We start from the raw sequence: 24,334 nt of genomic DNA on the forward strand, positions 1-24,334 counted from the left end.
AAAAAATTGTTAGAATATGGAGATAGGAGGTTTCTGCTGAAATGAAAATGGTATGAAATGGACTTCTTGACTTAAATCTTCTTTAAAACTTCACTTGTAGTACTTCAAGTAACAGGTTTATTAACAACCATGAATCACAGTACAGGAGGCATCTCTGTGTGGACAGCAGCAGCTAAGCACATACACAACCACTGTGTTCACGTTTACGTCCCAGTAATCTCGCGGGACTACGCAGGTACGGCAACACTCAATAACCAAAACAGTATAGGAACACAACCGTCTACATGTACATTATCCAATGAGAGGAGGCAGTACCACTCTCCTCTTCTCTGCCCTGTCTCATCTGACCCCTTCCCTGACCTCTTGACGTCAAAGAAAGAAAGAAAGAAAGAAAGAAAGAAAGAAAGAAAGAAAGAAAGACAGAAAGAAGATGGGAAGTGAAGGAAGGACTCATTGCATTTGTCTGTTTCTGGTCTGTGAGGATGTGTCAATGTCTCCTGAGACAGCAGCTGTGTGTGTGTGTGTGTGTGTGTGTGTGTGTGTGTGTGTGTGTGTGTGTGTGTGTGTGTGTGTGTGTGTGTGTGTGTGTGTGTGTGTGTGTGTGTGTGTGTGTGTGTGTGTGTGTGAGTGCGTGCGTGCGTGCGTGAGTGCGTGCGTGCGTGCGTGCGTGCACGTGTGCTTGTGCATGTGTGTGTGTGTGTGTTTTGCCATAATTACCTTGTCATCATAATCTTCATCCTCATCTTCTAGCAGGTCCTCCATTGCTTGCTGAGAGAGAGAGAGAGAGAGAGAGAGAGAAAGAGACCTTTAATGATCCTTCGGGGGACTTTCAAGTGCAGCATTGTACAGTAAGTTACAGATACAGGGCATTATAAGTACAGTACAAGATGCTATAGGTAATCTACAACAAAAAACATCACAATAAAGACACTGTCAAGTATTCATAAAAAGAATACAACGTATAAACCCTAAATATACAATGCAGAACCAGAAAGACATTAAGCATAGTTAAGCATTGAGAGAGAGAGAGAGAGAGAGAGAGAGAGAGAGAGAGAGAGAGAGAGAGAGAGAGAGAGAGAGAGAGAGAGAAAAATAATTGCTTTTAAGCACCAATTGGGGCAGTTAAACATAATAAAAACAGAGGATTAATGTGATTATGATCTTAGGAGCCAAAACCATGTAGCGTATATTAAGCTAATTCACAACACTTGTTAATGAGAGTGGATAAAGCATACAGTTACTCCCCCGAACACGGGCCAATTGTGTTCGCATAGACGCCCCACAAAGCTGGTTGCACCGCGGTGGATTCGAACCCACAACCTCCGTGGCGGTGGGCAAGGGACTTTACCACTGCACCACCCAAACACCATGCTCTTAAAGCTTTAATGTCTTGTTGTACCAACGTGCTGTTTACATTTCTGACTAACAAATCAATCAAATCAAAATCCATCCGTACGCCCGTCCAGCTTTCTCTCTATCTGGTCTCAGAGGAGGTGACCGTGTGTGTGTGTGTGTGTGTGTGTGTGTGTGTGTGTGTGTGTGTGTGTGTGTGTGTGTGTGAGTGAGAGCCTCTGGACACACACACACACACACACACACACACGCACGCACGTACGTGCGTGCATGCACACACACACTCACACACACACACACACACACACACACACACACACACACACACACACACACACACACACACACACACACACACACACACACACACACACAGTCACAATGACAGAGAGCAGCAACTATGTGCTTCATTGGTCCACGACCGATAGAAGTGGAACAGCTCAGAGGCCCCCCAGACACACAGAGACATGCAGCATACCGTTGCTGTTGTTCGGGACAGAAACCTCTTATCTCCATATTCTAACCTATTGTGTTTATTTTGTTCATAAATTAATGCCCCTACGTGATCATACTAACAGTGTCACACAAAAGAATCAAAAGTAGCAGATCTACAAGCTCGAAAGGCGGCGTGCTTTTGAATTTGAACCCTGAAAAGTAACAGTTTTTGGACATATGAGGTTTACACCCGACAGACGATATTCTTCTGCCTACACATACGTCATGTCCTAGTATGAGCGAATAGGGAACGTGATTCCCTTGTTTGGCCCGGCAAAAACTCGGATGCGTCTCAAATAATATGATTATTGACAGAATCGCAGAACGTTTCGAATACTTGGCCGTCCCGTTTTCATTTTTCACAAGATCGGTGGTTGTTGCAATCACCTGCACTACAATACTTCACCACATGTTGCGCTATATGACGAAATGAACCGATCAAGTATAGCAATGTGTATACGTTCCATAATGCAATTCCTATGGTGGTTAAAGCTGTGTTGCTTCACCCGGTGAAGGAATGGCGGATTCGGGCCACTCCCCGAAATACCCGTAAGTGTGTCTCAAAGAATACCAACTGGTTTGCAGTGTTGATTTTGTCGACTAAAACTATGACAAAAAAATGTTCGTCGACTACCTTTTTTCACTGAGGAAAACTAAATAAAAACAAAATAAAAACAAAGCTATGATGACTAAAACTACGATTAAATATATTGACAATTTCGTCAACAAATAAAAACTAGACTAAAATGTTAGTGAGGGACTAGTGGAGAAGAGATCCAGAAGAACTAAGACAGGTCATTTTATGTTTGGTTGCGTTCAGGTGTTGTGAGCTTGTAGATGGGCTATTTTCAGCATGCAACCAAGTGTAAAATCAGCCATTACGACGCCATCAAGGCACCGCCAAAATACATTTTAGTCGACTAAAATCTTATGACATTTAGTCGACTGAAACAAGACAAAAACTAAAACATTTAGGATGACTAAAATATGACTAAAACTATATGGAATTTTATTCAACAGTCTATGACAAAAACTGAATCAAAATTTGCTGTCAAAATCAACAATGCTGTTCTGTCCTGTTGTTGACTCAAGTAAGTACTGGTGGGTTGAGTACTTTGCCCATACCACTGCAGAAGCTGACACAACCACCTCTTCAACCCATCGTCACAACCCTACCCCACCACCAGCTCTTCAACCCATCGTCACAACCCTTCCCCACCACCACCTCCTCTATGAACTAGTTGTGGGGAAATCCACAAAAGCATTACTGAACCAAACAATGGCTTTTGTCTTTGTGTGTGTGTGTGTGTGTGTATTTTTTTTTTATTGGAATAAGGGGTGGGGGGTAGGGGGGGGGGGGGGGGGGGGGGTGTGGTGAGGGCTTTGGCAGAGCAGTGGGCTGACATAAGCCTCTTATGGAAATGCTGCTTCCCATAGAAACAAAAGAGAGGTTCAACACAGCACTGTAGTGTTGGGAGAGTCAATAGTTCTCTCCGTGCACTCCTACTGGGGTTATGGTGCGTTTGTCTATGCGCGCACGTGCACGCATAGACCAATGTGTGTGTGTGTGCCAAATGTCCCCACAAGTGTAGCAACATTTGTGGGATAGACATTGCAAGGACAGAAATTGTTTGTTTTTATGATTAAAAGCTATTTTTTGAGGGGTTAGGATTTGGCATTTAGAGGTTAGATTTAGGGATTGGGTTTGTACCTGATTTAGACTTAGTTGTGTGCCAGACTGCACCAGAAAATAGCAGATCTACAAGCTCACAACGCGACACAGTGTGATGCGTTGTGAGCTTGTAGATCTGTTATTTTTTTGTGTGTGCAACACCAGCCTATAACTCAGGCTTTTGGGTTATTGTTATAAAAATGGCATTTATGAAATTGTCATCCTAAAATGTTTTATGTCCTCACAAGCATAGCAATACCATGTGTGTGTGTGTGTGTGTGTGTGTGTGTGTGTGTGTGTGTCTAGATCATAAGGGGTAACTGAGTGCCATGCGCGTGAGCGTGGATTTCACAATTATAGCTGTCTGACTGTACACAGCAAGTGGTTGGTTTATATACCCACTTCACTGAGACTCCATTACCGCCAAAGACAATCGACGCTCAGAGCGCTCGCTAACCTCCTCAACCGACGCGGCCGTGTATATACGCAGAACACACCAGAGATATAGATATATATACCACAGCAGAGCGGTGGGGGGGGGGGGGGGGGGGGGGATATCATCTGAACCCGGCCAAGGGGAAAAGATGTGTGACGCGATACCGCGAAACAAAGGCCTTCTGGCGAGCGCTAAACAAATAAAATATAACTGTTTATAGAGTCATCACGGTTTCCTCCCCAAATCCGTTCGCCCGTGCCAAAACACAAACATAATGGATTCCTCCGCACGCGGGCTTTAGCTAGGGCATGCCTGGCATGCGCTCGCAACTTTAAACAAAAGGGAATGAGTGAAAGCGAGCCGTGTGGAGAAAGCATGACCTAGAGAGACACAGAGGCTGATTGAGTCGTTTTCTCTGCTCTCTTCTCCTCCGCTCGCTGCTCGCCTCTCTCTCTCTCTCTCTCTCTCTCTCTCTCCCTCTCTCCTATCGCCCCTGGTTACAGAGAGAAGTCATGTTCCCCGCGATGAGACACAGTGTAAAATTAATAAATAAAAAGACGGGCAACATGTCATCTAGCGCCGAAGATTGCCATGGCTAAACGCAAACGTGCTGTAGCTATACCGGCCTCGGTATAAGGGGATATATGAATTACACCGGTGCAGTTGATGAATTTTCCTTATTTTCTTTCCGTCTCTTTCTTTATTCCTCTCTTCCCTTCATTCTTTCTCTCCCTCTCTTTTTCTCTCCGTTAAGGCCTGTTTGCGGTGTGATATCATTTTTGTCTGCTTATCCCCACCACCTGTTATCACGTATAGTTTGAATTACTATCATTACCCACGCGGCCGCATCAAAGCTTCCGTGGTGCCGGGATCGTGTGCGGCCTCGCATCGTGTCGCCCGCAGAGAGAGTGCCGCGGTTCGTTCGGTATATCTGCTAAGGTGGGGGGATTAACAACACATCCCACCCTATATTCAAATGATACAGGCTATACGACAACAGGTTACACTTACGGATTACACCGTGTCCCGTAAATGCATTCACAGATGGGGATAATGTGGAGGGAACAAAACTAAATAACAGGAAACACATGAGAGCAATAGGATGACATTGAGAGTTCAAAGGACCGTGAGACTATAACTACGGTGACGGCTGCAGTCAGAGCTTGAAGGTCTGGTTGGTGAGACAATGCTTCCCATCCCAACCGAACCCATAATAACATCATTCTCCTTGCTTGTCCTTTTCCTTCTGTTTCTTCTCCTCCTCCCTGTAACTATAGCTACATGTTGTCTCTGTCGGGTAGAAACCTCATATGTCCAAAACCAACCCAATCTCACCCCAACACGGTGAAAGTGTGTTGGGGTGGTTGCCGTGGCACCCTAGGGTGCCGTGATGCAAGTCCAGGGGTGCCGCATCACGTTGATAAAATATGGAATTCATCAGTTTAACCACTTAGACCCTCCATAGGGACCTGAGTTGCACTCACAACGCGTCACAACGTGACGCGTTGTGAGCTTGTAGATCTGCTATTTTTGGTTAATGTTCCCCCCAGAATAGGGATGCCGGGGTGGTTAAACATCAAGTCTAAAGTTATATTCAATCTGTCCTAATGGAAACGGATATTCTCTCATGCTTTCCTCGTGTCATACTGTGCCCTAATATGACATAAATGTAAGGTTTTATGGGGTGTCGTGGATGAAAATGTTACTTACAGGGGTGCCCTAAGATGAAAAAGCTTGAGAACCACTGGACTAGAAAACCCCAAACACCGTGCATAGGAGCCACGAATCCCCTCCATTGACTTTGTTACGTTTTGGACCATGACGGAGGCGCGCAGTCTCAAGCGAACTTGAGCCACGAGAGGCACCAGCGAGCGAGCTAAAGCGAGCGAGTCGCCGTGCCGAACGTTTGCGATATTCGCTCGAGCCTACTCAGCGCCGTCCGAGTTATGTACCGATTAACCTCGCATCACCAGTCCTTCCACCTCGGAGGAAAGCCTGGTATTTGTTATTAAATTGCCCGTGTGATCCTGTCTAGGCCACGCCTACTGAAAAAAAAAAAGAAGCTTCCGGGTGTTGCGGGTTCCGGTTTTGCGGAGCCGCTTTGTTTTGGTTTCCCCTGTTTGTTTCCCCGATCCCTATTTAAATGGAATAGAATTTCTCCGTGGGATAACAAAGGTAGACAGACGCTAAATAGTCACCGGAAAGTACACTCACATTTATATTTATTTTGTATTTTAAAAATAAGCTAAACTACGCCGCATCAAGGATTTTATTAGGTAGGCCCTATTACAATGCCCTTGATCGCGGCTGGAGTGACCGGAGGGTGAGGCTTGCGGGCCCCGGCCACCTGATGACACGCCTGGTGATGTAGGGTTACTTCCGCTCCCGACCGGATCATAAACCCGAAAAAGGTATTAATCTCAGGCTATATGTACCGATAGGCACAGAATGGTAAATCATGTTGTGGGGACAGCTCTGCTTCCGGGTTGCAATCTGTGTTATTTCACGGCAAGATTCATGGCTCCTATGCACAGCGTTTGTGGTTTTCTAGTCGTCTATTTACGGAATTGTCAATCCGTGTTATTTCACCGTGTTGTGTGAGATTACAGATCAGGCTGCCAAAACTGTTACTTTTCAGGATTCAAATAAAACATTTGACAAGCTCAAAACAAAAACACTTTGATTAGTAGGCAACGGTACTGTTACAGTGGGGACCCCCGGTACTGTCTCAGTTTCTTTATTTTTTCCCCATTTGGTGGCTATAGGAGAGTCTATATGACTTCATTATGCTCAAGTTATCCTTGTATGTTTGAATGTATGTGCAGGATTTTTGTGAGTACGGTATATATATATAGTTACAGTATGTGTGTCTATCTATACACCTGTGACTTTTCTGTCCCTGTGTGTGTTTCTGTGGGTATTTCTGACTAACTGTATTTTCCTTTCATTCTCTGTGTGTGTGCGTGTGCGTGTGCGTGTGCGTGTGTGTGTGTGTGTGTGTGTGTGTGTTTGCGTGCGCACGCTCTTGACGCCAGACCTTTTCTAGAACTCTGTGTTTACGTTGTCCTACAATACAACATGGTGTGGTGCAGGTATAGTTGAGGACTACAACTCTGAGAACTACAGCAGGACCCAGAACCATAATTGAAACCCGAACTAGTGCAAAAAAAAACAGAACCTATTATAGACACAGAATTAAGAATTGTAACCAGAAACTTTCACCAACAATTACAGGAGCTGATCTAAAACTAGACCTATACAATGTAGAAAATGAAATGAAATCAGTTAACCCATTGAGACCTGAAGCCGATTCTACATGTCTCCTAAATTCCAACAGTTTTCTGAAAAACGTTGTTTTCTATATCAGTGGTGCTCAATCTTTTTCATGTCAAGAACCCCCAAAATTATATGTATTTGGCCGCGGACCCCCATCAAAATATGTATATATATATATTCAAAAGATTTGCACACATTTTCACGAATTTTCAAAAATAGCAGATCTACAAGCTCGTAGCGCGGCACTCGGTGCCGCGCTATGAGCTTGTATATCTGCTATTTTTGAATAGCCCAAAGTGTAAAATAATGCTTTTTAGCTCAAATCTAAAAACTTAATGGGATAAGTTAAATAAGAGGGAATATAAAACCAATCCACTGAACCAGAGATAAAGCTAAGGATAAGAATGTGCAGTGTGAGAAACTCACTGACACATCTGATAAGGAGACACATATAGGATGAGCCAGTATGTATGGAGACCTATAGGAGAGTTTACTACTGTACCAAACTGTCTGCTATGGGAGAGAACGCCAATGTATTTCTAGGGATGTATATACTGGAAAGACTGACTGGATCAATGAAACATGTGAGCATGCGCGCACACACACACACACACACACACACACACACACACACACACACACACACACACACACACACACACACACAAACGATCCAGAGGAAAGACAGCACAATGCTACTACCCCTGGAGCAACCACCACCAACCACCGTCATTTCACCCTCGCTCAGAAATATCTTTCTCCATTCTCTCTCTCTCTCTCTCTCTCTCTCTCTCTCTCTCTCTGTCTACCCCCCCTCTCTCTCTCTTTCTCTCTCTCTCTATACCCCCCCCCCCTCTCTCTCTCTCCCTGGCCTGGCTGAATTCCACCATCTCCCCTCCTTCCTTCCTCCTAACCTTCCCAATGACAGCCGCAGGGGGAATTGACGCCAAGGCAGACATCCTGGCCAACATGAAGATATACTCTCCTCCTTTTTTCTCCTCCCGCTCCCCCCTTGTCCGTCCATCGCTCCCTCCCTCCCTCCCTCCCTCCCTCCCTCCCTCCCTCACGGCGTTCCCCTGCTGTTCAGCCTCTTTGATACGTGAGGGGGTTTTAACCTCTCCAGCTGCTGATGCTCGGCATACTGACTGGCTGACTGACTGACTGGCCGACTGACTGGTGGACTGACTGGTTGGCTGACTGCTGACTGTGATAGCAGATATACAAGCTCATAGCGCGGCACCGAGTGCCGCGCTATGAGCTTGTATATCTGCTATCGACTGGCTGGCTGATTGGCTGACTGGCTGGCTGACTGGGGGGGATCTCAAGGCCCTGCTTGGTATGCCCTGTATGTGTGCGTGCGTGCATGTCCGCTAATCTGCATGCGATGTTCCTTGCGTGCGTCTGTGTGGGTTTGTCTATGCAAGTGTGTGGTGCTTTGAATGTATGTGCGTATACGTGCACGGAATGTGCATGTGTGTGTGTGTGTGTGAGTGAGAGAGAGAGGTTAGTTTTGTGTGAGTGTCTTCGCGCACCCCATTTGTATATAGACGTGTGTCTTTGGGCGGGCGTGTGTGTGTGTGTGTGTGTGTGTGTGTGTGTGTGTGTACGCCGCAGACTGTGCGGTTCAGGGGAGGAGGGCTGTGCGTCTGATAAGGTCTAGTGTGATCCAGACAGACCCGTACGGGTCCTTCACAAGCTGTCAGAGTCGTGCCCCCTTAGATGGGGAGGGCGGGAGGGCCGGTGCGGGTGAGGGGGCTTCCGTCTGCACTAGACTGCCCCGAGTCAGAGCTCACCCGGCAGGGGGGCAGCATGGGGTTGAGGGCCTGGGCGGCCCCCGGAGCTGGAGGCTGGCGGTTAGGGGTGAGAGGTGGGGGGGGGGGGGGGTGAGAGGGGGGAGAGTCTTCTCCGTGTTCGCTGAGGCAACGGAGAGTCCGACGTGTCAGTCAGAGTGACGAGCGCAGCGCGGAGGAGTGTGTTTCTAACGCTCGCTTCGGACGGGAACACTCTCATCGTTAATTTAACCAGTGATGTAAAGTAACTACAGTAAAGTACATTTACTCAAGTACTGCACTTAAGTACAGTTTTGAGGTATCTCAGAGGCAAATATTGTACTTTTCAATTATTTGAAAACTTTAGTTACTACAGGTAGTTGCTTTGTAGATTTTGATTACTATTACAGAACATACATTAACCACTTCAGCCCAAGATATATTTTGGCCATTTGAAAATAGCCGATCTACAAGCTCACAATGCGTCTACTCAGTTCAAACCTTGTTGGATGTGTGATTTTAAGGACATTAAGCACAAAAATATCTAATCATGTGAATCTCGTGATATGGATCCCGGACAAACTATCTAAGACGGTTGTCTATCACATATCTATCTGATCGGAGCCCCATTGAATCCTTAAATATTTAAAAAAAAGTATTAAAACTATGAGAAAGAAAAAAAACATATGCGCTGATTGGTCCAGTGGTTTGCAAAATTAGCTCCGGACAGACAGACAGACAGACAGACAGACAGACAGACAGACAGACAGACAGACAGACAGACAGGCCCAATAGTTGGCTAGTGCATGGCTGGCGGCATCCTGGAAGCAGGAGTGGGAGCTTGATGGGCCCTCCCGTATCAACGATACTGCGTTTTTTTTTTAGGATGATACACGAAAGAAGAAGAAGTTGGCTAGTCATGCAAAGGCACGCCGTAAAAACTATGCGATTGGATGGAGTCACGGATCCAACACACATTCTGTGAATGAAGGAATGAATGAATGCAATTTTATGTTTGTGTCTCGTCTTAAGACCCATGTCCCATACCGGATTATAAGACACCGAAACTAAACAAAAGCATAACTATACAATGCTACATACTGCAAAGCTGCAGGACAGGCAGAATGTTTTCAGTGAGCGTTATGGAGACAGTCAGAATGCATAACATACAGATAGGAAACAGTTGCGTGTTTGACGCTGATCAAGTTTGGAGTTCCTCTGTGATTGTTTGTTAACCATGAATGGTGGAGAAAAAAAGGATGGCTCCGGCGTGCCCCCGTGTACAAGGCTGTAACTTGTGTGTGTACCACGCGGTAGACAAAACATATACGCACAAATATGCTGTGGCTCAAACTTGAGTTTTTTTTTATACGAACCAAAAATTCAACACAAACAACCACAGGGAACGGTATTGACAAAACGACAGCAACAACAACAACAACAACAACAGCAACAGCTAGCAGCCAGAGCCGAGGCACCCAGACAACCCTGAGCTGCTGACACCGTTAGCAGGGAGCACAGACACTTCCAAAGGTTTCAGCGCTACAGAGGGGAGATGGAGAGAGATAGAGAGACAGAGGAAGAGAAAGAAAGAGAGAGAGAGAGAAGGGAGGCAGGGAGCATAAGGCGGCACGGCATCAGATGATGCCTCGCGTCCCGACCGTGTCTGAAAGGGCCCCGTCTTCCTGTCTCTCTGCCTGCCAGGGTTGTCTGCTCCGCCATGAGCAGCGCCGCCACGAAAGAAAGACGAACGGGAAGGGGAGCGCCAGAGGAGCAAACACAAGAGGAGCGAGGTGAGAGAGGAGAGAGAGGAGAGAGAGGAGGCGCGACGGCAGGGCGGCACGGGGGAAATCAGCCGGGGCACATGCAGCTCCCAGTTAAAAGTGACGTGACCTTTTGATTTTGTCACCTGTCACCGACTGCCATGTCTGACTCGCTGCTGAGGAGCGCCTGCCATCATCTTCCTCTTCCTCTCAGGCTTCCTCCTCCTCCTCCTCCTCCTCCTCCTCAGTCACCAAGGCAGCAGAAGCATCCTTCCCCCTGCCTCCCTCGTCTCTCCCTCCCTCTCTCTCTCTCTTTCTCTCCATCTCTGCAGCTGTCGCTCCATCTCTCTTGTTGACGCGTCTCTCTCAGCCTCTGTGTGGAGCAGATTCTCTCTCTATCTCTCTCTCTCTCTCTATAACTCTCTTCCTCTCTCTTCCTCCTATACATTGCTGTTCTCTCCTCCGTCTGCCTCTCCTTTTACCTTCTCGGAGTGGAAATGAGGAGGTGTGACAGGGTTTAATGGGCTGAGTTCACGTCTTTTTCCTCCCCCACTTCCTGCTTTTGCTAATATTGATCCTCTCCTTCCTATAACGCTGTCTTCGCTCCGGGTCTTAATGAGGGCAGGATGTCAAGGTGAAGCTGTTTAGAGCTCCTAGCTCGCTCCTCCTTTTGAGATGCGTATAGCGACGGGGGGGAGCGCGAGAGAGAGAGGCTAAAAATGACTATGAAGACTCAAAGTGATATACCATTGAAGTAGAATTGAAGCGGAAGTCGGTTAGAAAGCGCCGATTCCACACGCTGCGTCAATCACAAAGTATTTTAATGATCACCCAAAGTTTTTAATAACACTTTTTCAAAGTACCACACTCAGCGAAGCAAAAAAGGAGTGTTAAAATATACGTTAAACAAAACCTATAAACCACTCTGAACAAGCGATACCAACCGCAGAGATACAGACACAAACTCATCCACAATTAAGAGAGAAAAGCAATCGATTGATCTAATGGAAAAGGCTGATTGAGTGTGTGTTGGCGGGGGGGCGGCCCTGGATGACACATAGTGCCTTCCTGGGGTTCTGACCAAAAGGCAATATGTGCCTTCTTGGGAGTGAGACTGTGTTGGTTGGTGCGATGCCCTCTCTCTCTAACCCGACACAAGACGTTACATTAGCACTGCTAGCGGCTTCTAACCGGACATGGATGACATGCACAGCACTGAGTGTGTCGACTTTCAGACCATTATGGTCTCCTATCTACGGCTGTAATGGTTCGGGTATAGGATCCAGTGGGTGAATCCGTAGCTATAATAATGGTTTGTGGAGAGCTATAGGGAAATGAGGAGGATGTGTGCGATGGGGGGGTTTTAGTCGAGGGTCCTCCAGGGTGACGAGGCCTAATTGGCCGTCATCTGGGTGTTAAGAGAGGGAGAGAGGGAGAGAGAGAGAGAGAGAGAGAGAGAGAGAGAGAGAGAGAGAGAGAGAGAGAGAGAGAGACATCAGCGTGTTCTTTCTGTGGCCTCCGTGACAGCCAGAGTCGGAGTTAACACCTTCTGAACATCTGGTGTTCTTCGGCCCTTTTCTGGGCCAATGGAAGTGGGCAAAGAAGGGAAAAGAAGACATGTTTTCTACAGGGACATGGACCCTGCACCCTAATGCCTGGGCCTGTTCTACATGCACACACGTGCACGCGCACACACACACACACACACACACACACACACACACCCACACACACAGAGTATATCTCCATATTTTTTGTGTTTTTAATGCCCTATACTTGATCATACTACGGCTTGACACAAAAGCATCAAAAGTAACAGATCTACAAGGTCGAAACGCGTCGCTTCGCGCCGCATTTCGAGCTTGTAGATCTGCTACTTTTGATGCTTTTGAATTTGAATCCAGAAAAGTAAGAGTTTTGAACATATGAGGTTTCCATCCGACAGATCCGATATACACGTTGTAATACCGTATGAGTGCATGTGTCCACACACCTGTATGTGGACTCGCTCACTCACTCACTCACTCACACACACACACACACACACACACACACACACACACACACACACACACACACACACACACACACACACACACACACACACACACACACACACACACACACACACACACACACACACACACGCACACACACACACACACACACACACACACACACACACGCAGCACTGTGCTTTTCCATTCAAGCCGAGCTGTGTGTGTCCTGGTTGACTGAGACCAGCCTACTGGCAACTTCCTTGGCAACCAGCCTGAGGCGGAACTAAAGCACCATACTGTTCCAGGTTTCACAACAGGAGAGGAGAGGAATAGAGTGGAGAAACGACTTCTTTTCTGAATTGCCATTCCACCTTACTGCCAATAGGGGGCTCCACTCTGCCCAAAGACCGGAACGACGAGCCTTGGGTTCCATCATAGGTCAGGAGAGGTTCTTTTAGCGTTGCGTGACACAACGAGAGCGACGTGACATCGTGTTCAGATTATAATGGGTGTGTTTTTGTTATTGTCATAAATGCTGTTCCCCTTGAAATTACAATGTCTCAGCATGTCTGCAGTCCGTCTGCGCAGCATGCCAGCTAACGCACACACACACACATACACATACGCACACACACACGCATACACACACACATATACGCACGCACGCACACACACACACACACGCACGCGCAGAGATTCCATTTTCTTTCTGTGAAAACACGCCACGGAAGAAGAGGAGGAGGAGGAGGAGGAGGAGGGGTGGGTCGTCTAATGGCGTCGACGCGGACGGAGGTCACAGATGACGAGAAGAGGAGGAGAAGAGGGTCGGGGGAGGTCATGGAGGTCAAAGCCCTACATGATAAGAGTGGAGGTCGCTGACCCCCCCCCCCCCTTTGCCTTGGCCCGGTGCTGTGCCTGCATCATGGGCTCCGTTTATAATCGCCGTCGCTAACGCAGCCGCAGCCGCCGGCTGCTTAGCAGGTACCGGTCAAGGCTGGGGCGAGGAGGGGAGGGGGGGGTGTGTGGGGGGTGTGGAGGGAGAGCTGACCAGGGAGGGGGGGCTGTTTGTGAAGCGCAGCGTGCGACCGCACAACAGTCAACGACCCTGAGCAGTGAATTACAGTGTGTGTTGGAACGCCGTGTTTGTTTATCCTCCGCAGACAGGGGGGGGTGCTGTGGGAGGGGGGGGGGGGGAGTTGTGGTTGAGCTGTGGAATAGGAGACGGGGGCCTGGACGCCCAAACCCCCCCCCCCCCCCCCCTCCCCATTAGACAAGGCAAGGCCCTTCGGTTCATTAGGAAGTCTGTACTTTACTGAAGGGTTTATTTTCTCTCTCTCTCTCTCTCTGACACACTGTCTTTCTATCCTTCTATCTCTCTGTTTCCTCTTTCGTTTTCTCTCTCTCCATCTCTCTGTTTTTCCCTCTCTCCATCTCTCTCTCTCTCTCTCTCTCTCTCTCTCTCTCTCTCTCTCTCTCTCTCTCTCTCTCTCTCTCTCTCTCTCTCTCTCTCTCTCTCTCTCTCTCTCTCTCTCTCTCTCTCTCTCTCTCTCTCTCTCTCTCTCTCTCTCTCTCTCTCTCTCTCTCTCTCTCTCTCTCTCTCTCTCTCTCTCTCTCTCTCTCTCTCTCTCTGGAGGAGCAGAGATTCCTTCAGCATTACAGCTCAACCCCAAAGTCTGTAGGAAAACCGCCTCGCTCCGGATGCTGACCCCCGTCTCCACTCTGCACCATGCTTTCATTTGCCCTGTTGTTTGAAGTAATTAGAAGCCCATTTCTTAAACCCTCCCACCACCAACCCCCCCCCCCCCCCACCTCCCTGTTTTTTCTTGTCTTTTTCTTTCTGTTCTATTCTCTCATCTCGTCGTCTTCCAAGTGGGCGAGGGAAACAGAGAGTCGGCCGTGAGTTCAGCGAAATAAAGAACTCAGTGGAGGATTCTGCAGAACTGAGGAAGAGGAAGTGAGGAGTACTAAGAGGCACACACACGCACGTGCACACACACACACACACACACACACGCATGCACTCGCGCACTGCACCAGGCACAGAAAGGGAAACGGTCTAAAAACAAACAGGGACACTACTCTTGGGATACACGTGTGGGTGTGCAAGTGTATTAGTGAAACACACATGGATGGATGTGTGTGTGTGTGTGTGTGTGTGTGTGTGTGTGTGTGTGTGTGTGTGTGTGTGTGTGTGTGTGTGTGTGTGTGTGTGTGTGTGTGTGTGTGTGTGCACGCCAAATACTCTGCTAAACCGTAAAGACCTCAGACGATTCAAAGAGTGTATAACTGGTCTATTTTTGTATCCGATTTATACATAAGCCTACTATACACTGAAGGTTTCACCTTAATATGCATCATCAGTTGCTTATAATGTATCATGTCTTGCATAAGAGAGAGAGAGAGAGAGAGAGAGAGAGAGAGAGAGAGAGAGAGAGAGAGAGAGAGAGAGAGAGAGACCTTGTATGTCAAAAGAACTGCATGGTTACTTTTCAGGAAATTGAAGAAAATAGAACCCGTGTTCCAGTGGATCCAATGTATAGTTATTATTCAGTGACAACTATAGCTCTTGTTAACACTTTTCATTGGTTCAATATGTATAAAACCCACAGACACACTTAAGCCTCACCTTCACTGATACAGACATTTTCGAGAAAATCTGTACGACGAAGTAATGGCAATAATAACGATAATAAAGAACTACGGAGCTACAAGGTTTCTGTGTGTGATAAGTGTGCGTATGTTCTTTGTACTGTGTGTGTGTGTGTGTGTGTGTGTGTGTGTGTGTGTGTGTGTGTGTGTGTGTGTGTGTGTGTGTGTGTGTGTGTGTGTGTGTGTGTGTGTGTGTGTGTGTGTGTGTGTGATAAGCGTGCGTATGTTCTTTGTATGGGCTATCCTCTCCATACATTCTATCACGTCTCAGAGGAGAGAATGGGAACACTAATGGTGCTAATCTGACACAATTAATCCCATTTCCATAATGCATTGTATGGCTCAGTACAGAGGAACCCCGTGCATGCACTGTCACGCGCTCGCACACACACACACGCACGTGCACGCACACACACACACACACACACACACACACACACACACACACACACACACACACACTACAGTTTCCTTTGTTGTGAGCATAAGAGAACAGTGGTGGAATGTGTGTGGAGTACTCAGATATTTTACTTACGTAAAAGTAGCAATACCATGATATAAAAATACTCTGTTACAAGTAAAAGACCTGTGTTCCAAATGCTACTTGAGTAAAAGTATAAAAGTTTTGGCATAAAAATATACTTAAAGTATGATAATAATATACAAAAGTAAAAGTATAAAATGTTTGAAAATAGCAGATCTACAAGCTCACAACGCGTCGCGAGCTTGTAGATCTGCTATTTTCAAATAGCCTATGCATAAAATAGAGTGGTAATAAAGTGGTTAATGTATGTTTTATAAAACAATAATTTATATCTCCAAAGTAACTAACTAAAGTTTTCAAATAATTGTAGTAGAGTGGAGAAAAAGTACAATATTTGCCTCTGTAATGGAGTAGAAAAAGTAAAAGTAAAAGTACTGAAAACAGGACATACTCTAGTAAAGTAAAAAAAAAAAAACCTCAAAATTGTAATAAAGTACAGTATTGAGTAAATGTACTTTCCACCACTGGAAGAGAATAAAGATTGTGTGTGTAGCTGGATCTTCGGTCGTCCAAGCTAATGGAGAACAGATCTAGCTGTTGACTATGTCTGCCAATGGAACACCACCACCCTCACATGCGCACGCACGCACACACACACGCACACACACACACGCACGCACAAACAATGTGTTGTTCATAGTTGAGGTTGACGTATCATGATGGCATCCAGTTCAATAAATCAACCTCAATGGACAGTATATACATTGTTGATAATATTGACACTTAGCGGTCATTATTAGCTGGTTAGTGGCTAGCCTGTCAGAGCAGTGCCTTGCTCAAAGACATTTCAACTGGAAGCCACCGATTTGTTACAGGGTGGCCGTCTACTGAATGTTCTTTACTGAAATCCCCCCGTCCAATGCATCCATTGTAGTTGTTCTTTACTTAGTCACAACATCTTGTTTATACTTTTCAAAAAACCCACAGACCCACTGACTTAACCACTTCCACTGTCACTTAAAAAGAATATCACAAATAGCCGATCTACAAGCACACAACGTGTCGCTTCACGCCGCGTTGCGAGCCTGCAGATCGGCTAGTTTTGCTACTTTTGTTGTGTGACACCATAGGATGACAAAGTGTAATAAAAATAAAAAAAAGTTATAGAGATACAAGGTTTCTGCGTGCCCGACTGCCTGACCATCATCCCCAACAGGAAATATTCCACAGCTGTGTGTTCTTATAAGATAACAGGAAAAAAAGAATCAGCACACACACACACACACGCACACGCACACGCACACACACACACACACACACACACACACACACACACACACACACACACACACACACACACACACAATATGAACACACTTCCACTTGTGCGGGAGAGAGACACAAGACAACTTATTTTCGAAAACCAAGTACCGTGGCGGTAAAAAAAAAGGCACTCGACGTACGAGTGTTAACATGTCTTACTGCTCAAACCAATTCCCGGGGTACTTGAGGGACAATTGCCCCCCCAACGCACCCCTCCCCCCCATCCCTCTTCTGGAGTGAGAGAAGAGGAGAGCAATTTTCCGTGAAGAGGTAGGTAGGTGCCTATACGCTTATTAGTATGTGAAGTGAGTGGCATTTTTTTTTTTTACATGAATTTGGTAACCTTGGTTTGCTACATTTTAACCCATTAAGTCCCGAAGACGGTTTCAACAAACGGTTTTCTTGAAAATACTTGTTGCTATATTATCAGTGGTGATCAAACTTTTTCATGTGAAGGACCCTCTGAAATTGATGTGTTTGGCCACGGACCCCTAATCTGAAAATATTTCAAGAGGCAAAGATTTGCTTCTTTGCTTCTACCCCAAGAAGCAAAGATTTAAGTCAAACATTTTTGCTTTAAAAAAATATAAATGATATTCAAAGACTTTAGATTTTCACGATTGTCAGAAAAATAGCAGATCTACAAGCTCATAGAGCGCCACGAAGTGACGCGCTATGAGCTTGTAGATCTGTTATTTTTGAATAGCCAAAGTAAAAATAGAAATAATGGTTGAAGTGGTTAAAATATAGCTAAAATCTATAAATGACACAGATGCTTTCCCGGTCTGAATAGGTTAATTAGAAAGTCTGAGAGAGAAAAAAGAACATAATTGTGATACAGATAAATTCAGACGGCGGCGAATAGAGAGAAAGAGAGAGAAATGATCATCACCCCCCTCTTGGACACTTCTTTATTTATTTATTTCTGAAGGCCCCTGTGTGGTGATTTCTCTTCTTTTCTTTTGTCAGACAACGTCGCCATCTACAGGCAGAGAAAGAAACAACCCATCCATTGATAGGTAAAAAAAATATTTAAACTGTCATTCATAAGGATAGTTCTTCTTTTGTCTGTGAACCTATATACTGTTTATACAAGTAAAACATTTAGAACATTTGGCTCTGACCACAAACATATATACTTGCTGCCAAATATTTGTATGTGCTCTTGTTTTATTGGATCTTGTTTATTTGATACACTTATTTGTTTTAGCTCTTGCTCATTTGATTTTCCTATTTGTCTCATCTGTTTAAGAAAGTAGGTAGCTGATATATTGCAATTTTTTACCTTAGCGCTAGGTATACTCTTAGTTGCTTGTTTTAGAAGAGAATGCACTTTAGACTTCTGGTGGTTAGTAGTTTTCTTGCCTACCTATGTTGAATGCACTTATTGTAAGTCGCTTTGGATAAAAGTGTCTGCTAAATGACTGTAATGTAATGTAATATAACAGGCATAATAAGCAACACTACAAGTTGAATGTGTAATAGGGCTTGGGTTAAAACTGTGGTTTAAATTACTTTTATCACAGTCATGGCTTATAGTTATGTTTGCTCTATAAAATGTTGGTCTCTGGTCATCTTAAGGCAATTGTGAAAACACCGGGCATGATCACACGGATCATTGAGGATCAAAACAAGGGGAAAAAGACAAATGTAGAATAATTACGGTAATTATTGGGAGACAACCTGTGGGTAAACATAATTATCATTCGCCCCATGTAGTACCCGTTCTACATCACGGTCATAACGGTAAGAGTTGTCATATTCTCTACTATTTAGTTATTAACCCATTCAAATCTGTGTGTCATTTTTAGATTCATTTGGCTATTGAATAATAGCAGATATACAAGCAGATATACAAGCTCATTGCCGAGTGCCGTGCTATGAGCTTGTAGATCTGCTATTTTTGAATAGCCAAAGACATCTTAAAATGACACAAATGATGCTTTCCCGGTCTTAATGGGTTAATAGTGGACGGTGCACAGTAAAAAAAAAAAACTGACACTCTCAGAATTAAATTAACGCTCAAGATTTTATTTTTGTGGGTAAAAAAAAACGATGATGATTTCTTTGACCACCATTACCAGTGTGAGAACACAAGCACACGGAGCGAGTACACTTCACCTCATTATCCTCATTGATTTAATGGTGGTGTTTCCCCACTTCCAAAGCAATCTACCTCACACACAGGACTTCTATGAGCATACATTCATCTGATGCGTTATGTGTGTGTGTGTGAGTGTGAGTGTGAGTGTGAGTGTGAGTGTGAGTGTGAGTGTGAGTGTGTGTGTGTGTGTGTGTGTGTGTGTGTGTGTGTGTGCGTGTGTGCGCGTTTGTACATACAGTACGTGTATATATTTCAACTGTTTATGTGCTCTTCGTAAAGGAACGCCCTACTTCATCTTCACCTTCATCAAATGTCGCACAAAAAAGTAGCAGAAAATAGCAGATCTACAAGCTCACAACAACGAACGCCTCACGATGCAATACTGTATATTTACATGGTGGAGAGAAAATTCTGCTAAGTGCTTTTTTTCCCAACCAAGTCTAGGAGGAAAAAAACACTTATTAAAATTAATCACTTCATTGTTCACGCTCACTTCCCGTCCAGTTGGGGTTCTCTCTATTTCTCTCTCTCTCTCTCTCTCTCTCTCTCCCTGTCTAAAAACTCTCTTGGCCGGCCGGCCGTGATTAAAACGTGTCTGTTTCTCCATGACATTGCTTTGACATCGTTTAATTGGGAGTGAGAGATTAAAAAAAAAAATGAAATGAATTAAATAAATATACCAGCTAGCTAGGTAAAGTGGCGTAACATAGCTCAAGGTGACAGCGGCATTATTTCAGCCTGTTTTTCAGCCTTCCAAAGGGAAGGGACATGTGAGAATGCACTGAGAGCACACAGCAAAAAGGTGCTAGGGACTTTTGTTCTAATTTAAAAACAAATGAGAAAAAAAAGAAAGACAAACTGTCTGAGGGAATTTCACTCAGATTCTTATTCTCAGTTGATTAAAGTTTTGCAATTGCGTTTTTTCTTGTGGCTGTTTCTGAGTGTCATCAACCGATGGATATTCATACTGTTAATAACCTTACTGTATAAGAGTTTATCGTTGTCCATAATTCAATTTCTATATATATTTTTTTGTAAATGAATGCCCTGCTTCGGTCATACAAGACGGTCACTCAAAAGTAATGAAAATAGCAGATCTGCTATTTTCACTATTTAAAAAATTAAATAATTGAAATAATAATAAAAAACTAACAGTTTTGGGCATACAAGGTTTCCACCCGAAAAGCGACATTATCTATTAGGTTATGTCCATCTCTCATTCAAAATGTATTGCTGTTGCCCCTCGACTCTTCACAATATTATACAAACTGCATAAATGCTTCTTTTTCATTTTAAAAAGACAGAAGGAAAAGAAATACTCTAACAAAAGACAAGAGAAATGTAGCCTATCATAAAAATGTAATGAACATGTAAAAGTGTATTTAAATGTAAAAAGTATATACATTGAAGACAAAGGTTTTCTTGCCTACCTATGTTGAATGCACTTATTGTAAGTCGCTTTGGATAAAAGCGTCTGCTAAATGACCGTAATGAAATGAGTTAAACCACTTGTTTCTCAACATAGGGTCCGGGGACCTGCCAGGGGGTCCACATGGACATTGAACAGGTCTGTAACTCAGAGAGTGTACAAATTAAACCAAATTTGGTTTCATTTTGTCCACTCTCAGAGTTGAGTTGAACACTGAGGATTTTATAGTGTAGATTGGGGTAAAATTAATAATAATAGCATCACATGTGGGTCTGTGGACCATATCATATCACACATATCAAACTGAGGGTCCTTGAAATTAAAAAGGTTTGAGAATCACAGAACTAAACTATTACTGGACCCCTAATCTACAATCCTCAGTGCTTCTTTAACTCAGAGAGTGCACAAATGCAACCAAATGGACCCCGTAAGGGTCTCAGAATTACAGACCCGTTTGGACCCCCCAATTGAACCCCCCCAGTGGTCCTATACGGACCCGACGTTAAAAACCGGCGAGTCCAAACAATAGGATCCAGGCATTGTTATGGCCTTCAAGAGAGAGAGAGGGGGAGGGGCCAATTACAGTAGGGATGACAGAGGGAGGTGGATGGATACAGTATGGATGGGGGGGGTGGATGGGGGCGGGCGACTCACTCACCACGTCTTGTCTGGTATCCCTCCCCGACGCGATGAGGATATAGTTCCAGGCTAAGGGCAGCAGCAACGCCAACGGAATCATGTAGAGTTCGAAGTTCCACACCACGACGACAAAGAGCTGGAGAGAGAGACGGAGAGAGAGTGAGAGATGGAGAGAGAGAGAGAGAGAAAGAGAGAGAGAGAGACGGAGAGAGAGAGAACCCAATGAAAACAATAAAACAACACCACAAAGGAAACAGTCCCAAACGGTATATACCGTCGGAACGTATACATTCTCGACCTCATATTGACCCATGGTGAGGTTTATACTCATGAGAGAGAGAGAACGTTACGTATACGTACATCGAGCAGCATGTGTGCGACCCGAACACGCCGCGCGTTCTCACACATTCATATGCAGAGTCATAAGCGCCACGAGACAAAGCGTAATAATACCTCAACCGAAAGCTATAGTATGGGAAACTATACAGCATGCAGGGCCTCCTCCTCCTCGAAGGCCGTGATCCCCCCCCAAGTTCAACATCCACCGACCGGACCCCCTCGAGGGGCTTTCTCCTGGATCGGGGCCTTCGAGAGGAAAGGTTGAGGGGATGAAGTGCCGGTCGCTCTCGACACGGCAAACGTCACCCCCCTAGATGTTAAGCCAGTGATGCTTCGACACTGACCCCTTCCACGGTCCCCCCCAACCAACCCCCCAACCACCCTGACCTCCGAAAGCCCCAACACCCCGAGTCCCTAACCCTGTCACTCCAAACGCCAATACCTTCTATCGGGCTCCGAAAGCCTGTCTTGACCCATCTCTATCCTCTCTATCCTCCTCTTGCTCCCATCTGCCAACGCGCTAACCCCTAAACCTCCCCTCTCATCAAGCCAAACAAGAAGAGTGTATCTGAAAATTAACCCTGTTCCCCTGCATCTTGACAGGCCCTCTCTTTAGCCTCTTTAGTCCACAAAGATATTTTTTGTGGGAAAATGAAATTGCTTAAATGATGGACGTCTCGGGTCTCGTTTTGTCGCGCGTCAATGTGTCGCACAAACCAACCAAAAAGGACACTGTGTTGATTGTAAAAGCAAGACAAAAAGTTTTGCTTAAAAAGGGTAGATAATTCCTGTCAGAGACGCATCAAAACCACACGAGAGAGCCACGCCTTGGCTCTTAAAAAAAATGTGTAAAAAACTTGGATTTATTTCATGATGGATAAAAAAAACTCTCTAGGAATTAGAACAAAATATGCTGAGCATGCCAGTCATGTTTAAACACTCAATCTTTTCCGGGGCGAAACACATTCATCAAGTTCCAAGGACACAAAATTCATTACTTCTCAAATCTAAGCAAAAAGAAAAAATGAATAAAATAAATGGCTAAATAAAACAATAAAGACTGTGATGGACATGGGCTGGCTAAGTTTTGGGAAATTAATTACTCCCCTGTTGGAGGGGAGTATTTCCACTAGAAGAAGGGGTCACGTTTTTTTTTGATGGGGGAAACTCTCAGGGAAATGGAAATTAAATAAGGACTGCATGAAAGCGGATGAATTATTGTTCTGCCCGAAACCGCAGTCCCTCAATAACAATTATGATTCATTTTTGTTTGGTTGGACAACATCAGCAAGAAAAGAGGTACACTTTCCAAATAAACACTAATTGTTAAGACTGCTTTTTTTACTTTGTGTGTGCGTGTGTGTGTGTGTGTGTGTGTGTGTGTGTGTGTGTGTGTGTGTGTGTGTGTGTGTGTGTGTGTGTGTGTGTGTGTGTGTCAACAAAAGCTAATTAATCCTAGTGTATGACGGAGGACAATTTCACGATAAATTAAAATCTCTGCGATACGATTATAGTGAGTGTTTTTTTTCATCACGATAAACGAGAATAACCATTATCGTCCCATCCCTAGTGTGTGTGCGTGCACGTACAGTACGTGTGAGCGCACGTGCACAGTGCACACAGACACACGGAGAGAGGGAAACAAAGAAGGGAAGCGATACTGGATCTTGCCAGTGTGTCGTATCCAGTCTAAGGTTAATATGAGTGCAGAGCTGATTTCCAGAGCGTGTCCAAAGGTATTTTGTTATTGTCATAATGCCAGTGCCACACGCACACACACACACACACACTCTCTATCTCGCTCTCTCTCGGCTCTCTCTCTCTATGTCTCTCTCTCTCACACACTGGATTTGAACTGTGGCGTTATTATCATCAACTGGTCTCTGTTGACACACATGCATGCACGCACGCACGCACGCCACGCACACACAATACTCGCATGAAAGTATGCAGGCACCCGAATGAAGTGTTAACACGTCCGCTTATCCCTTAGAGTTCTTTGGCTATTCAAAAATAGCAGATCTACAAGCTCATAGCGCAGCACTGAGTGCCGCGCTATGAGCTTGTAGATCTGCTATTTTTGAAAAATCTTGAAAAAAAATGTTTTCGATTTTTTTTCAAAAAAATGTTATATACAGTAAGGGACTTTGGGCTTATTTTTCTGTAGAGTCGCTTGTAAATACTGGTAGTTGAGGGGTTGCGTTTCTTTTATTTTTTAGCTTGTTTCTAAAGTGAAGTTGCTTATTTGGGGCTTGCTTCCATATTCATTGTTTTATTATTATTTAAACCAGTGGTACTCAAATATTTTCCATGTCATGGAGCCACAAACATTGGCATCTTGATTGATAACAAAACATAATGTCAAATTACATACATTGTCACACCATTATCAAAAGGATAGACGCAAAAAAGCCAACGGCTAATATGTAGACCCTAACCTCCATCTGAAAATGTTTTGTGCCCAGGGGAGCCACGTACCAGATTGGTGTTGTTAGAATGCTTAAAAAGATCTTCCAAATATTCCACATTTTATTTAAAGATTTCTTTGATAATAGCCGATCTACATGCTCACAACGCGTCACATCGCGACGCGTTGTGAGCTT

At 44.8% G+C, this 24,334-nt stretch overlaps 1 protein-coding gene across 1 annotated transcript in view; it reads right to left on the minus strand.

Annotated features, from left to right (window-relative positions):
* Positions 1-24,334, minus strand: part of mctp1a (multiple C2 domains, transmembrane 1a) — a 289,927-nt gene that overhangs the window by 47,504 nt on the left and 218,089 nt on the right. The window contains exons 15-16 of the mRNA XM_084054050.1: positions 21,412-21,528; positions 718-768 (exon numbers count right to left, since the gene is read on the minus strand). Of these exons, the coding sequence (XP_083910176.1) occupies positions 718-768; positions 21,412-21,528 (168 nt within the window). The remainder of the gene's footprint in view (positions 1-717; positions 769-21,411; positions 21,529-24,334) is intronic.

Source organism: Gymnoscopelus microlampas (assembly GCF_963454915.1).
Source record: "Gymnoscopelus microlampas genome assembly, chromosome: 4".
Classification (NCBI taxonomy): Eukaryota; Metazoa; Chordata; class Actinopteri; order Myctophiformes; family Myctophidae; genus Gymnoscopelus; species Gymnoscopelus microlampas.